General features: G+C 40.8%; 1 protein-coding gene across 1 annotated transcript in view; it reads right to left on the bottom strand.

The window, feature by feature from the left end:
- Window positions 1-17,300, bottom strand: part of MDN1 (midasin AAA ATPase 1) — a 155,615-nt gene that overhangs the window by 31,308 nt on the left and 107,007 nt on the right. The window contains exons 57-71 of the mRNA XM_037518752.2: window positions 14,496-14,710; window positions 13,828-14,215; window positions 13,037-13,146; window positions 11,734-12,439; window positions 9,641-9,802; window positions 9,180-9,453; window positions 7,998-8,233; window positions 7,354-7,449; window positions 6,592-6,686; window positions 6,106-6,227; window positions 5,427-5,573; window positions 4,520-4,629; window positions 3,800-3,873; window positions 3,111-3,309; window positions 1,728-1,887 (exon numbers count right to left, since the gene is read on the bottom strand). Coding sequence (XP_037374649.1) covers window positions 1,728-1,887; window positions 3,111-3,309; window positions 3,800-3,873; window positions 4,520-4,629; window positions 5,427-5,573; window positions 6,106-6,227; window positions 6,592-6,686; window positions 7,354-7,449; window positions 7,998-8,233; window positions 9,180-9,453; window positions 9,641-9,802; window positions 11,734-12,439; window positions 13,037-13,146; window positions 13,828-14,215; window positions 14,496-14,710 — 3,094 coding nt within the window. The remainder of the gene's footprint in view (window positions 1-1,727; window positions 1,888-3,110; window positions 3,310-3,799; window positions 3,874-4,519; window positions 4,630-5,426; window positions 5,574-6,105; window positions 6,228-6,591; window positions 6,687-7,353; window positions 7,450-7,997; window positions 8,234-9,179; window positions 9,454-9,640; window positions 9,803-11,733; window positions 12,440-13,036; window positions 13,147-13,827; window positions 14,216-14,495; window positions 14,711-17,300) is intronic.

A 17,300-nucleotide genomic window follows, 5' to 3' on the forward strand; every position in this document is an offset into this window, starting at 1 on the left:
TTCCAAAGGTTATTAGCTAAAGAGAAGATAAAGCCTGCACTTGAACCCTGGGCTAACTGACTTAAAAGCTCAAATTCTTCTCCAGCACTGAGCTGCCTTGCTGAATACCAGCATAGGGTGCTGCTAACCTGCCATCAGCAATGTTATGGCCTGCGTCCCTCAAAATTCATGTAAAATCCTAACCTCCGGCACCTCCAACTGTGACTATATTTGGAAACAGTCTATAAAAAAGGTAATTGTGGTAAAATGAAATCATAATGGTGAGCCCTAATCCAATCTAACCAGCATCCTGTAAAAAGAAAGGGAGTTAGGAAACATTAAGATATGCACAAGGCAAAGAACATGTGTAAAACACAGAGAAAAGACTACCATCTACAACCCAAGCAGAAAGGCCTCAGAAAAAAACAAAGCTGCTAACACTCTGATCCTGAACTTTTTTAGCCCCCAGAGATTGAGAAAATAAATTTCTGTTTTTTAAGCTACCTATTATGTGGTATTGTACCTAGGCACCCTTAGCAAACTAATGCAAGCAGTCTAGCCTTGCAAATAAGAGAAAACATACCACATAGTATACTGACAATGTAAGAGTCAGAAGAGAGAGGGGACTGCTGCATCATACAGTGTGTGCTCTTTCCAGAGGATCTGCATTTCATTCATCCTCATCATCAGGCTCAGGCATACAGGTCATATTGAGCAATGAATATCAGAATATTAGACTATAACTTTGGGCAACTTATTTAGCTTAAGCATTAGAAGCCTTGCAAATGAAGTAAGAATAGGCATCACTCAGGGGATGCTAAATTTTTTGTTTTTATTGTTACTATCCTACCACATTCTTCAACATTTCTTCATTACTCTACATCCAATTTTTATCTAGTTTGGCATATATATGTATCTGATTTTGCCAGTATTTAAAAAATGTACATGATTCAGACTCTTTTCTGATAGAACCCTTTTATAAAATACAGAATTTTTTTCCAGTTGGAAAAAAAAAAGCATGAAACTTCTTATCCATTAAGATAATATATTCTCCTGCTACTTCCTAGATTCCACCCGATAAAACATTTATAAACATGCAAAAAGAACTCTGAGATCAAACTATAAGTTCATTAAAGGCCCAGTTCCATTCTGACACCAGGCTCACTTATGTAGGGGGTGGGGTGCAGGAAATGGTAAATAAAGGCTGTGCAGAGGCCCGACAATCTATCACATCTATGTTCTCTTCCCCAGCCACTCAGATGTTATACTACCAAGCTTTTAACTTCCCTGAACAAGATAGGGAGATCAAACTACTATACCTTTATGAAGTGAAGAACTCAAGAAGAGAACTGTCTATGAATCTTTTTTCTTTTAACTCAAGGGAGACAAAATTTTGAAAAGTGGGGACAGCTCATAGTCTCTGGGAACTCCATCTCCATGCTCTCTATTGATGTCCCCATTCAAAAAGAGTTAATGCAGACAAGACTTTTGTAGAAAGGGGCAAACACAGCACTAGCTTATGTGAGAAGAGAACAAGATGAACAATATAAAGACAGCTTATGTGACTTTAGTTAGTGCCTATCTGGGCTCAGCCAATTTTTAGCCCACTTGTCTATTCAATTAGCTGCTCAACACTCTTCAATCAAGATGTCAAAAAACATAGGTAACAAATTCCCAGCCCCCCCCGGGCCACTGGGGAAAATAGTGAGAGCAAACCCAACCCTAGCTCAGCAGCTGCTGGTACCCACTGGTGAACTGATCGAGGCCCTCCACAAGGTGAGGAAGGTGGCTTTCCTTCATGAGTGTCAGACACATCTTCCTCATTCGTCTCAAGAGCTTTGGCAAGCGGCACAGAAGCTCCCCCTCCAAGGGGAGAGATGCACCCTGATACTGTTCGGGAACTGTGACCTGAAACAGAGCACAGGTTAGTCTCACTGCCCAGCACAACAGTAACTACTAATTTAGTACAAAATACTAAATTTATCTAAACTGGTGCTAAATTTAAATGCTGTTTCTCTCCATACACACCTGGCTCAGCAAACAGTAAGTTTTCTTTTCACCATCTCTGAAGTGTTACAAAAATAACTGCAACATCATCAAAATTTTAAAAAGGCCCAGTTCATTTTGGTTATTTAGAAACTATAATGATGCTGCATATGGGATCACTGCATAAGAACCTGGTACCCACTTCTAGCAATGTTTCTGAGCTAGCCATTAAGAGACTGCAGTTTTACTCAACGCATACAGCAGAAATATAAAACATTAACTGCTGCCTTTAAGACGCTGTGCTGTACTGTGTTTCTCAGACTCACAGGTAAAGCTAAACTGATCTGTCAAATCTTACTCTATCATTTCTCCTCACTCTTGAATTCTGGATTAACAGTTCAAATATCAATACAGACATAAAATAAAGGGAAAGGCTTTCATCCATCAGAGGCATGTTTTCATTTTTCTCCTGGAAAATCCCTGAAAGCCCCATGCTATCATCAATAGCAAATAAAAAAATCTTAATCAGCATGACAAAAGGAGGTGATAAATATAATCAACCTCTGTGATGCTTTCTGCACTATTAAATTATTAAAAATAGGGCTTCTCTGGTGGCACAAGGGGTTAAGCAACGCACTATGAAGCAATCCACAGCCTCTGCAGCAGCACAAGTTCAATCCCTGGCCAGCCAGAGAGAAACCCACATGGTGAAGCAGACCTCTCCTGTCTCGCCTGCTGCTCCCCTCAGCAGTATATTTCAGTCAGTCTGCCTGTTCTGTTCCCCACTCTGTCTCTGGTGAATCCTCTCACCCCCGCTGCATCTCTGGCCTGTACCCCAGCTCTTGTATGCATAAATAAATCTTTTAAAAAAATATTTTAAAAAAGACCAATCTTGGGGAGATAAAGGAGTGTGAATGCAATCCCTAAAACCCTTAAAAAAAAGTAGATTATGAAAAATAACCTCAAGAACTCCATAGTCAATTCTATAAATCTAGCAGGGTTGAGCAAAGAACAAATGCTATGTATGTCTAGAGATTTCAAAGGCATTTTTTGCCTACTTCTAAGGACACTCCTTATACAGAAAGCATAGGTTTTACCCAACTGGCCCAGGCATACACAAATACTATCCAATGAACTAATAATACCTGCACAGCTGCTGGCTGAGCTAAGAGTGTCTCCTTCAGTGCCCTATTCAGACTCTGAATGGGGGACACCTCACTTGTGGCTGCATTTATTTGCCTCAGCAAAAAGTCGGGTTGTTCTTCCTTGTCACTCTCCATCAGGGATGAACGGCAGGGTTCACTCAGGACAGTTTCAAATTTCTTCATAAACTTAAAGAGGGTCCTGGCCGCAGGTAATACAGAGAAAAAATTGGGTGGAAAAGTGAGGAAATATAAAAATGACATAATACATACACAGATGACTTTTAACCTACACTTTTTGTATACAATGAATTCCTTAGATATTCATAATTCTTTTTTTTTTTTTCCCTGAAGGAAAACTATGGCAGATATTGTCACTTCCTTTTCTAGAACAAAAAACTGAAGCTGGGAATGGTGGGATCACTTTGTTCAAGGTAAAAATCTAGTAGGCAGCAGGGGATTCAGGCTTTCTATAGCACATAGCCTGCTTTGTCTCAAACACACCAGTTCTTCCTTGTTGCAGGTAGACTTTGCTTTTGGGTGGCAGAAGATGGTAATGGGAAGTCACACCAAAACAACTCAATGTTTTTTAATAAATTCAAGGCAGTACTAAGTTCACTGTAACAATACAGTCTTGCTACCATAGGAAAACTCTGAGTTTTGGCCACCCCCAGCTTTAAAAGATAAATTACCTGTGTGTCTTTTCCACAGATTGTTTAATGGACCAGAAGCTGACATCATTCCACTTAGATATCTTAACAAATTCCTGTAAGATAAATGAAGCTCAAGGGATAGTTTTTAAAAGGTGAAGTCTTTCTTGCTTCTTTTTAGATCATGTGTTTGCCAAAGACCATAGCCTATACCTTCCCAAATACAGCACTGTATGTTAGTGAATAAATAAAATAAGTCTAAAAAAAGACAAAGTCTTTGTTCCAAAGTAATGAGGCGAAAAAAAAAAAAAAAATGCTGCTACAATCAACAAACCACTTGCTAGTGATATGTACTGCAGCTTAGAAATCACAAATTAGTCACATCCTTATACCAAGCTTGACAATGATGTAGAAAGTATTAAAAAGAGAGGTTCCTCCTTACCTCCATGAGACCTCAAGAACCCATGAACCAATACTAGATGGTGGTCCTCTGAGGTGGGTCAAACAGCCTGAATAAGACTGGAGGAGCAAGCACTAACAGATGTTTATGGCAATCTTTTGCAAGAGGCCATTCCACTAACCCCTCACACACTTGCTAGGTCAGCAATGCAATCAATGCCACAAAATGTAAAATCTTGCCATCCTCCCTTCCATTCCCTAGAAGCCCATGCCTCACTGTTAAGTGGATAAAAGAACAGACTTAATAAAAAGAATCTGCTGATTTTGTTCTCCCAAGACTATCATGACAGCTGTTCATCTTACCTTAAGTTCTTTTTCTAGAGGAGAACGAAGTTCCATAATTTTGGCCTGGACCCGGTCAAAGAATTGGTTGTAATAATGGTACAAATTCCACAGAACATTGCAAAGTGAATCTGGAAGAAATGAAAAGGAAATAAAAACACCACATTTGCTACATGTGCTGCCGGCTCTACCTGTGAGTTTCACATTTCAGAGATTATCCATCCTCATTACTCTTCAGGTCATGTGACTGCAGCACATTTCCTGGGCAGATTATCTGACAGTTCTTCGGAAAGCTTGCTTGAGGTTAGCAATCCCGAAGATGAAGGCTATCAATGTTACCCTATTTTTTCATTTTACCTTCCAGTGAATTTTTTGTTGCACTTTTGTTCTCAGAAGATGGTATAATTACAATTCCAAACCCTTTCTCTGAATCCTATTATAAAGTCAGCAGAAACTGAGCCTATTTTAAAAGATGGCACACTAAGAGGCTCACCTTAACTGTTCATTCACATCAGTCTACACTCATTTCATAGTGATATTTCATCCAAATTGCTTTGGTTTAGGATAATGATTTACAGTAGGAATTTTATATGCTGTTGTTTGATATGTGGCAGATCAAAGAACCTATTATGACCTATATCAAGCAGAAACTTAGTAAGACATACACATTGTCTACACAGAAAGATGTGCTGCCTCGACACACCCAGTTCACAAGATCCGCATCTGGCAATTTACCTATGCCAGAGTTCATTTATATAAAATCAGTCTGTACTTTAGTGTTTTTTTCCCTATATTTAATGCAAGTCAAAGTAAATGAGGGTTAAGGGGTCTTGTTTAAAACCTGGTATTTATAATGTGGAGAAATCAAAGCATAAGACAATTCAACAGTGCAATATAAAAACAAAGGAAAGAAAATTTGTATCTTTACCCTTTCCCTCAACTTGTGGCATCAGCAAGACATGACAATGGAAAACCAGTAACATCTGAAGTCGTACATGAAATTCTCCCAGTGAGGATCCTTCAATAAAAGCTTGTAATGTGCTGACCAGCAACATTAGGGTCATCCGCTTGTCATCTTTAGGGGTTTAATGAGAAAAACATCCATGTCACTATAACCACCACTCCCAATTCATAACATGCATGCAGCTACTATGAGATATATTAAGGGAAGGTCATCAAGTAAAGACCACAACTAAAGCAAAGCTCTGAAGTTAAGACTGCAGTTAGATTCCAAGCTGATTTAAAAACAACTGCTGCACCCAGGGTGTGTTATATGCACTAACGGCAAACTATGAAACTGAATTATGAGGTGCTCACTGTAAATATAAAATGAAACACATTCAACTTAAGCACTTAAACTACTTACAGGATGGCCACCTTATTTTCACATTCACCGACACACAATTAGAAAAATTTATGGTATATCTAGACTTTACATTCTTTATTATTCTCTCAGTAAGAGAACTACAGAGCTCTCTTGAATACCATGAATGGCACACACCATGTGAAAGCAATGGTGAGAAGAGACATGGGAGGAGACACTTTGCAACCATTTAAATTTAGCTTGGAATCTCTAGATAAGCAGGGCATTTACTGAGAGGTGTTACCTTCCTGCTCCTCTGTTTGTTCCTGCATATGCTTCTCAAGCATCTGATAGATGGAGAACCAGTGCTTGGTGGACTTTTCAGTATGGCGCTTCATGGTATTATCTAAACTCATAGACCAGCAGCTGAAACATGAGAGAAGAGGCCAAAGAGGCATTTAAGGGAATTCGTTTGAAAAATCTGGAACCACAGAAAAAGAAGTTAAATGTGCACTTTTCTCTCTTCCCAAATAGATGTGGAGAGGCCACCCCAAATTTGCTGCCTCAGGAATGTACAGTGCTGCCTGCCTGGTCTCTGTTATGGTAATTCAAATAGCCTGATTTTATTTCTGTGACTACTGTATGAGAGAACATAAGAATATGAGAGAAAAGGATATTATCTTACTGTCATACTACATAAATTTGAAGAAACATACTTTCAAAAGATGAAAGTCTCTTTGAACAACATGCATTCAGGATGGGCCAGGGAAATGACAAATACATCACTTACTTTAATTCCAGTTTCCGCCATCGAATGATTATCTGAGTGACTAAATCGAGATGTTTCCGAAGAGACAGAGTTCTACTTGCATTCTCCTCCCAATCCTAAACAAACATAGATAAAATCAGTATGGCCAATACCCAATCCCTAATCACAACCTCCCTCAGGAACATCTTAGACTTTTCTTGAGTAGAGACCATTGGATCCTTAAGACAACTTACACAACGATCTACCAATAACAATGCGTTTACATCCAGATTAGCCAGTTTCAAATTCTTTCTGGTCACTTGACAGAATTCCAGCAGAGCCAAGTTTAGAGGCAGGCAGAAAGCACAGGGTTGGAGGCACAAGTCTAAATTTCTGCTGTTAGTCATGTTACCTCACCCAAGGTCATAGCCCTAATCTGATAAACAGGGAGACAGCCACTTCAGAGGCTCTGAGAAGACTGAGGGGGGTGATATGTGACATCATTCAATCTGTTTAAAAGTTGGCCTGGAAGTCCTGGCAGAAAGTCCACCCTTGGTATGGGTGGCCATCCACCTTTGAGAGAAGCTGAGGCAAGTCCTTCACATGCCCCATAGAAGCAAGGCTCCACCACAATAATCTGGACCCATGCCAAAAACATTAACAACAACAAAAAACTAGAAAGGTTTATCCTTATCCATATCCAACCCAAACTCTAACTTTTTGTCCCTCTAAAATAAAGGTGACACAAGATAATGTTTTCTCAACTGATAACAAATTAAAATGAGTAAGAGTCAGTCATCTTACCTGTGCTTTTGTGAGAAGGATCTCTAAGCCATTCAGGAACTTTGAGATGGGACTAGAGAGCGGGAAACTACGTATTCTGTCCATTACAACCAGTAGCTGCAGGAAAAAAGATTTGGGCTACTGAAGAGACACCTCACCAAAGGCCCTGCTTTTTGCAAACACCTCTGAAAGGTGACACCCCCAAAGGATGACAATTCCAAGACTGAATGGTGACCAAGGGAAATGGTTTATCTGTTCTGTTATTCTAGAAATATGGCTGATTATGTTAAGAAAACTACTCTTATTACTCAGTTATACCATTATAAGTTATTAAAAATGACTGAAGACCACAGAGCAAGATGAAAATTAAAACTGCTATTCTTGAAAAAGCCAGGCCTTTCTGTTCTGAAAAGTCAGAGGAATACAGCAACATTTTATTATGTGGACAGTAAGCCCTGGACAACAAATAAAATTAATGGAATCCCTAAACATCATTTATACAATAGCAATATAAACTGATATGCTCATCCTGCAGTAAGTGGGTAGTCTCTCACTGAACTGAGATTCTGTAAGCCTTTGTTTTGTATGTTCAAATGTGCAAGTGAAAAACCCTCAGGGATAATGGGAGGCCACACCTTCAGTGCTGCTCCTCTGGGCTGCCATACCTGCACCAGTGCCGGATGTTCTGGCCAGTCCTGCAATAGCTGATTGATAGTCTCTGCGAAATCATGAAGCACAGGTTGACAGTACTGTGCTTCTGGGACATTGGGGTGCTGGTAGAAGTCATAGGGCCCATCAGGCTTCACTATCAGGTCTGAGGTCGCCTCCCCAAAGAGAGTGTTATGGGAAAGAGTACAGGCCAAAAGTTGGCTGCCTAAAAGTTGGCCATTCAGCTCAACTCCTGTGAAGTAAACAAGATCATAGTAAAGTCAGTGAACTTGGTAAGTAAATCTATCAAGTTACAAAGATGTCAGAAACATACTCTCAGAAATAATGAACTACTAGGATTGAGGAAGCAGATATTTAAATAAAATTTACCTCTAAAGCACCATTGGGCTAGAGGACTGTGTGACCTTACTATCACACTAGTCACCAAAATGTGTTAAGTCTCTTGGATATGCAGAGGATACTCCTAGGTGTAATCAAGAGGCTGCCATTTGATTTGATGAACTAAAATTCCCAGTTTTTATAGCTGTTCTTTTAAATTTTATTTTTGCACAGAACTGGGATGTAGGTCAGAGGTGCAGGGGTGGTGAGAGGATTCACCAGAGAAAGAGTGGGGAGCATAACAGGTGGATCTACTGAAATACACTGCTAATGGGAGCAATGGGCAAAATAGAAGAGGTCTGCTGCAACACATATGGGTTAGCTCCCTGGCCGGAGATTGAACTCAGGCCGTAGCAGTGATAGTGCTGAGACTTAACCAGGGAGGCCCTTAGCTATTCTTGATAGAGAGAAATGAAATATGAAGGCTCTATTTTATTTGCATCATATCATATTCTTTGAGATTAATTTCAGATTACTCCCAAGAATACATGATTTCATTTGAAAAGTACTGACGCTTTTAGAGAGAAATTAGAAATAATGGCCACTTAAATAAGACCACTTCAATTAAGTCCACATCCTTATTTTCTTAATTCTTTCACCTCTAAGTATTCAAACAAAGGAAAAACATCTTCACTGCTGAATTTTAAGGCAACTTTTTGGAGTTAGCTTGTTCTTCATGCAAAGGCATGCTATCAACAAGGAATTAGTCAAAACAGGGAGGTAATGGTTTTAACAGTTTCAGAAGTAGCAGTAACATTCATGTGATTTTCCAAGACTACAACAGAAGTAAACTGTCATACCCATCAGGGGGTAGAAATGTGTTACAAGAGATGCTCCAGTCTGATAGCAGGACAAAAACAAGCTGAGGTAATGCTTTGCTTCATGTGGTGGCAGAGTCTGTTGGTACCAGAGGGACCGAGCAAAGCTGAGGCACAATTGCTGGTGAATAAGCATCACTGCCTGCATTGAACTCTGGGAGAAGAGGGTAGGGTCTGTGGTTGCTTCTTCTTCTTGCCCATCTGAAGTTGCCTTTTTCTCCTCCAGTGTTGGTTCTATCAAAATATCTGCAAAGTCCTGTTTTTAAAAAAAAAAAAAGTAAAGCAATTGGACCTTTAAAAATCTAACTCTAATTAAACTAAAAGAAAGGGGGAAAGATGGAGTGTGAATGATTAAGATATATTAAAAAGACTAACACCAATCAAAGAGAATGTGTGGAATCAAGGAAACTCATGTAAAACAAGGCGTGCCACCACCACCTAACCTTTTCATGCAGCGGGAACTGCTTTCTAAATTCTCGTTCTTCCTCTTCCTCTTCGCTCAGGGCTGTCTTGGAGTTCCTGCTCCTGTATCTATACAGGCTGCTTTCCAGCTCAGCCCTTTCTTGGGCTATGCGTTCCTGTTCATCCCACTCATTGATGATTTCCTGAAAAGTCACACATTCGAAAGGAAGCTTATTTGCCTTTGCTGAGCCAATTATAAACAACAAAGGCAAGGCTTATTATCATCTCTTAATTTCTCATGAAAACAAAGTATGTGGTTCAAAAACAAACTGCAATATCCAAGAAACTAAGTTCTGGGTAATAGAGAGCAAATGGTTTGATTTTCAACCTGTGTATGTGCAACAACCCAAGTTTCCTAAATTCCCTCTTCTTGCAGTATTACAATTTCCCAGGTGTAAAGACTTACTACAGTAGTGCTATGGGGAAATTCATGTCAGACACTGATGAAGCTTTGTGCTAAGGAGGGGCTCATGGTCAGTCAAGTGGGGCCTGTGATTCAAATTTCTCTTGGCTGGCGCTTCAAGGAGCTGACACAAGAGTTCAAAAAAAGAAAACATGGGCTAGTTACAGGGAGATTGAAGGACACTGATCAGTTAAAACTGTTCTTACTATAGACCTATTAAATCCCTCACACCTTCTCTATGATGTTAGGTCTTTAAATTGGGAAAGACTGAAAGTTAAAGAAAACACCTAGTATTGATGAAGATAATCTGTACTAAAAGCCTAAGTAATCTTTGTTCCAGCAATTCTCCTTTCTAGATTTGCGCCCAAAGATCTAGTCATGAGACTACTTATGGTACTGATGGTTTTTCCCTCCTCAAAATAGCAAAAACATTACTAATAAATGTTCAATGATAGAAACTTTAATGTCATGGCATAAGCATACAATTTAAAAAACTGGGCAGACACTATGATGCAAGTGAAGACTATCTAATTATGGGGAAAACAATCACTAATGCTGTTAGGTTTTTTTTTTTTAACTGCTCCATCTTTTATATATTTTTAACATTACTTCTCATTTTTGCACAATGTATGCATTCTCATCTTGTTAGGTTTTTTTTTTTTTAACTGCTCCATCTTTTATTTTATATATTTTTAACATCACTTCTCATTTTTGCACAATGTATACATTCTCATCTTGGAATGCTGTTAGGTTTTAAAAAGCAAATTGTAAAACAAAACATACTTTATTAGTGCTTTGTGTGGAGACATAGAATTATTCTCCACTAGAGTACCTACTATGTGTTAAATATTGAGTCACTGTGCTAAGGCTGTTATTTTAAAAGGGTACTGTTTAAAAAAAAAATTCGCAAGTCACAGAGGTATATTTATAGATACATATTCAAAACAGGCAAGCCTAGAATGGGATACACCAATGTTAAGAGTGTATATGGGGCCTCCCCGGTGGCGCAGCGGTTGAGCGCTGGGTTGCGAGGCTGCCCGCGGCCTCTGCAGCGCCGGTTCGATCCCCGGCTGTTCCCCGGCCACCGGAGGAGGGTCCCACATGGCGCGCAGACCTCTCCTGCCGCCCGCTGCTCCCCCCAGGGTGTGCTTCGGTCCCTCTGCCTGCTCTGCTCCCCGCTCTGGCTCTGGTGAATCCTCTCACCCTCCCGCGCTTCTGACTGTACCCAGTGCTTGTATGTATGTATGAATCAATCAATCAATCAATCAATAAATCTTTAAAAAAAAAAAAAAAAAAAAAAAGAGTGTATATGGCTTTAAGTGACAGAATCTAATTAATTGCTTGTATTATTTTACTTGTCCACAAGAACAAATTGAGCTTGTTAGCAAGGGGAAAAAAAAGTTATTTTCTTAATATTAATAAAACTTGATACAATTACATGGCAAAACCACCATAAAGTCAATAGACAACTAACTAGGGAAATATTTGCAGTGTCTCACAAATAAAGGGCTAACATCACTTTTTTTTTAATCTCTTAAATTGAGGGACAAAGGTCCCAAAACCTGACAGTCAAATGGGAAAAAGGAAAATAGAGTTCGACACCCTAACTACGGTCTCTATCTATACTGGGTACAGCTAATATACACTGTAGGCAACCAGAGAAGGGTTTACCTGGCACACGTGTCTGAAGAGCTGCAGGGTCTTCTGGTCCATCTCTCCCTTGCACAGCACATGGGAGCGCAAATAAAGAAGGGCGTTCATCAGCAGCTGCTCTCTGGTAGGGCAGGGTCTCTGGCCATTTCCTTCCAGTTCCTTTCCTCCTGACCGCTTGAGGATCAACTTCCCAAGGCCTCGCACAACCTCCTCTGACTTCACTGAACATAAAATGTCCGCATGAGCATAGTAGGTGGGGAAGGTGGGGCCCACGGAAGGGAAAGCCAACAAGGATGTGGCCAGGGTACCCAGCCTATCTGCAGAGACCATGGTACTGTGCAGTGAGGCATGGACCTCAGAGGCAACCAGCCGCATGCCATGCTGCAGCTGCAAGATGGATGCCTGCAGTGGGGCCACAGAGTCTGGATACAAGGCATACTCCTCTGCCAGTCGCTTCCTGAATTGGTGGTGTGACTGCTGCCAAGAGGCCTCTTCTTTCAGAAGGTTCTGGGCCACCTGGGCCGACCGAGGCCCATCGACATGGAGGGCCTGTAGGAGCCGTGTGAGCAGATCCTGAACAGCAGGGGTCTTGGCAATGCTGGTAATGTAGTGGTGGATTTCCTGTACCAGGGACTCGAATACAGGAAGCTGGGGTCTGAAGGCCTGCTTCTTTGCCAGGTTGTTGATTAAATTCCCCAGCTGATCAATTCTCTGGCTAAGTAACCTAGAGTCAAATTAACACATAGACAAATTCTGTCAAAAGAAGAGCAGTAAATCCAGACTAATGAAGACATTTTAGCTACTGAGGAATAATGTGCTGAAAATAATGAAAATTATAACAAAAACAGGTAAGAGTGTTTATCATGTGCAACACATGTCATTTAACACTTTAGACGTACGTCTCATAAAAAGTCTCCTTACAACTCTGAAGTAGGTACTCTAGCCTCTTTTTACAGACATGAACACCAAGGCTTAGAAGCATTAAGGCCTCTATCCAAAGTCTAATACAAAGGTCAGGGACAGGACTGGAACTCAGAATCCACTACACCGCATGGCATTTCCTAAAGCCATGGACCTACACAGGGAATATCATCACCCCCACTTCCTTCCATGAGAATAAGTTCTCATGTAAACTTTCTTGGCCTCATGAAAGTTTCACCTGATTATAACCATGGCTTTGTATCCAATTGCTAATGTAGTTCAGAGATATATATCATCACTCCGCTAATGCTAATTACATTGTAAAGATCACCCTTAAAATGTCTTTTTTAAAAAGAGGGTCAATAGCCCCCAACATGAATAACCACACTTATGTAATTACCTGACATGAGGATGAGAGTAATTGATAACAACTTCATCTTCCAGGTCTCTTCCAGTCTGTAGCTGGGATGAAAGGTTTCTGGTCTTCCACTCACACTGCAGCTGATGCAGCTAACAGAAAGAAAAGAAAATAGCCTGCCATGCTCACCTAGGACCATGCCCGAGAAGATAATGCCCTAAAGGAGGGTAGAGCAGCTGGACAGAATGAACCTGAGTTCCTGAATGTCCCTTAGATTCCCTTAGGGAATCTGCTCCGTTGTTCACGATCACTCACATTAGCGCTATTAGATGAAAGAAACTATTTATGTCACTTAACTTCAGAGGTTTTGCCATAGCAGCTTTAACTCGTCACCCCAACTAACATAATTTTCCTTCTTTGAAATTCAGTTCTAGTATATGTATTCAGTTTCTGCACTTGGTTGGGAGTTCAAACAGAAAAGGATACCATATTATCACAGTATGTGTGATTCTTGAGTTTAGATAATAAACACCAATTATTTAAAATTGAAGTAATGCTATATACACTATCTAAAGCAGTTACTTTACAGGTAGGAGTCTGACTAATGAGAGACACCACTTTTCTCTGGCAGTGTCACAGGTATACAAGTGTCAAGCCCTCTGCCCACTGCACTCTATTGGCAGATAGATCAGAACCCTAGAAAGGGATCCTCCCAGTGTCAAAGACTACTCAGAGGAATTCTGAGCATCCAAGGGGATAATAGGAGTAGTATACCCAGTAAAGCCTGCCAGCCAGGGATGGAACTCACACTCCAAACTCTTGCCTCCCCATACCTCTTCCTTGGCGTACTTGAGCTTATATTCCTTCTTCACTGCAGGGTCGAAGCGTGCCTGGGGAAGCCAGGTCTGAATCTGGAGCAAGCCAAGGCTCACCCAAAGGCTCCCACGCCGGGCTGGCTCAGGCAGGTCCTGCTTACTCTCTCCTTCCCCAAATAAGTGGCGCAGGGACGTGAGCAAGAGGCACAGCAGTTCTTTGGGCAGAGCCTCCTGCTCAGCCATATCCCCAAGAGTCTGGCCCACATGCTGGAAGGCGTGGCTGTCCCCAAGCAGCAGCCGCTCACAGTTCTGCATGTACTCCTGCTGCCGGGGCTCAGGAAGCAGGTCTGCTAAGCCCACCAGGTGTCGGCACAGCAAGAGCCCCTGGAGCTGGGAATCAGTGCGTCTGTTGGGATGATGAGTAAACAGGGCTTGTACACATCAAACAGAACTCTTTCTTCAGAAAATGACAAGGCAGTCTATTCTACAATATTTGAGAGTAAGCTTCTAGTCTCATACAAACTTATATGGTATTCCAACCACCATTCTCTTGATGATAATATGCTGAAAATTGACAAAGGAACTGGCCAGCTCTTAGTAAAGACTATCATGAGCTGAAAACCTACTGATTCAGCCTTGCCTTCACCCACCAAAGAACTAGCCACCGCCCCAAAGGAAGGGAATACCTGAACTCTGCCACTGAAGGAACAGTCATGTTGGTCCAGAGCACTGAACTGATTTCCTGGAGTTGCTGGGCTCTCTCAACCCACTCTCCCAGGGTGACATGTGAGGATGACAGGATGGGAAGGCCGCTCACATCCCAAGGACTTGCTCTGCAGCTGCTGGTCAAGACTTCAAAGCAGCACTTGGAAAACATGGCTCTATTGAGACTGCCAGGGCCCTGAGATGAGACAGGAGTCAAGTAACTTTTAGAAATTATGTCATGGACTCAGGGGAAAAAATAACAACAAAAGCAAAATTAACAGGCAACTATAAATCAGAGACATTCTGCAGGGGACGGGGAGGGAGAGGGATCAAAACAGGAGGGAAGAGCACAAGAGACTATGGCAATAGTGCATGGGTGAATTGGTGGTAGGAATTCAATGGGGACTACACTTGAGAGGAGAAAGCAAACACTGCACAAAAATGAACAATGATTAAATGGTGCTGGGAAAACTGGACCTCCACATGCAAGAAAATGAAAGTAGACCACTACCTCTCACCGTGCACAAAAATCAACTCAAAATGGATAAGAAACCTGGACATAAAACCTGAAACTATAAAATATATCTCAATAACATCTTTAAAGACTCATCACCCAAAGCAATGATAGTGAAGGCAGAGATAAACACCTGGGATTAAATCAAACCGAAAAGCTTCTGCACAGCCAAAGAGACATTAACCAAAACTGAGACACTTGGGAAAAAAATCTTTGCACTCCATTCAACTGATAAGGGACTGATCACAAAGATATACAAAGAACTCACATGGCTCAACAAAAACAAAATAAACAATCCAGTCAAGAAATGGGAAGAAGAACTTGAAAGACATTTCTCCAAAGAGGAAATGCAGATGGCCAACAGGCATATGAAAAAATGTTCAACATCCCTTATAATCAGGGAAATGCAAATCAAAACCACATTGAGATATCAACTTATACCAGTAAGAATGGCACATATCAAAAAAACAAGCAACAACAAATGTTGGTGAAGGTGTGGTGAAAAAGGAACTCTCCTACATTGCTGGTGGGACTGCAAACTGGTCCAACCACTATGGAAAGCTGTATGGAGGTTACTCAGTCTACTAAAAATGGAGCTAACACATGACCCGGCAATTCCACTACTAGGGATCTACCCAAAAGACACAAAAATATTGATTCAAAAGAACACCTGTACCCCTATGTTTATTGCAGCACTATTTACAATAGGTAAAACCTGGAAACAACCCAACTGCCCAAAAATAGATGACTGGATCAGTAAGATGTGGTATATATACACACAATGGAATATTATTCAGCAATCAAAAAAGATAAACTCATGCCATTTGCAGTAACGTGGATGGAGCTAGAAGGAATTATGCTCAGTGAAATCAGCCAGAAGGAAAAAAGAAAAATATTGGATGGTTTCACTTGTAACAAGTATATAGGGGAACCAAATAAGACATCAGTGTAAAAAATAATAATAACAGTACAAAACACAACAAAGCAAAAACAGAGAAATACAAATCAGAGACATACTGCAGGGGAAGAGGAGGGAGATGGATCAGAGGGAGGGAAGGAGGAGCACAGGGATCTGTGGTGATGGAGCAAGGGTGCCTTGGGGAAGGAAATTCTATAGGGACTCAACCTGAGGGGGTGAGGGGAAGCAAATAGTCTAAAAAATTTTTTTAAAAAAAAAAATATATGAACAATGATGTAAAATATAAATAAATTACATTAAAAATAAGTTAAAATTTTTAGGGCCTCCCCTGGTGGCGCAGCTGTTGAGCACTGCACTGCGTAGCTGCCCACAGCCTCTACAGCACTGGTTCGATCCCCGGCCAACAGCGAGGGTCCCACATGGCCCTCAGACCTCTCCTGGTGCGCCCGCTGCTCCCCTCAGCAGTGTATTTTGTCAGTCTGCCTGTTCTGTTCCCTGCTCTGGCTCTGGTGAATTCTCTCACCCTCCCGCACTTCTGACTGTACCCAGTGCTTGTATAAATAAATAAATCTTTGAAAAAATTTAAAAATTTTAAACAAAAAGAAATTATGTCATGGGATTTCAACAAGCAGCACAAGGGCATTTATGGAATAGGTATATGATGGATGAATCAAATGAGAGGATGAATTACTCAAAAATGGTGTTATACTGCTTTGTGATAAACTGCTATATAAAACAAAAAATTGCATGCCTATCTCATAAAACAAGATATCCAGAAAAAATTGACTCATGTATAAAACAGAAACAAAAATACAAAAGAAAATATGGGCAAATAGTGTTTAACTATAAGGAAGTGAAAGAAGACATTTTTAATAAGACGCAAAAATGAGAAATTAGAAAGGAATTGGCATATTTGTAAAGAAAACAAAACTTGAGAAACAAAAGAACAGAAAAATATACATCCAACCACATACTAGGTAAAGTTTAAAATCCATATGTAAAGGTACCTTTGGTAATAAAACGATCATCAATAACCACCCTCTTAGAAAGTTTTAACAAGTGAAAAACAAAATCACAGGCCTCCTTGGTGGCCTAGGGGTGAAGTGTCAGTGCTTATCACCACTACAGCCAGAGTTTGATACCCAGCCAGGGAGTTAACCCACATATGGGGGCAGCAGACCTCTCCTGTCTCGCCCGCTGCTCCCCTTAGCAGTGTATTTCAGTAAAATCCACGTGTTCTGCTCCCCATTCTGTCTCTGGTGAACCCTTTCACCCCACACATCTCTGGCCTACACACCTGCCTAGATACCTATAAATTTCATCAACTGTTCAGACATTCCGACCAAGGATTAA

The sequence above is a fragment of the Talpa occidentalis genome, unplaced genomic scaffold (genome assembly GCF_014898055.3).
Source record: "Talpa occidentalis isolate TD23 unplaced genomic scaffold, MPIMG_talOcc4v2.1 talOcc4.2, whole genome shotgun sequence".
Lineage (NCBI taxonomy): Eukaryota > Metazoa > Chordata > Mammalia > Eulipotyphla > Talpidae > Talpa > Talpa occidentalis.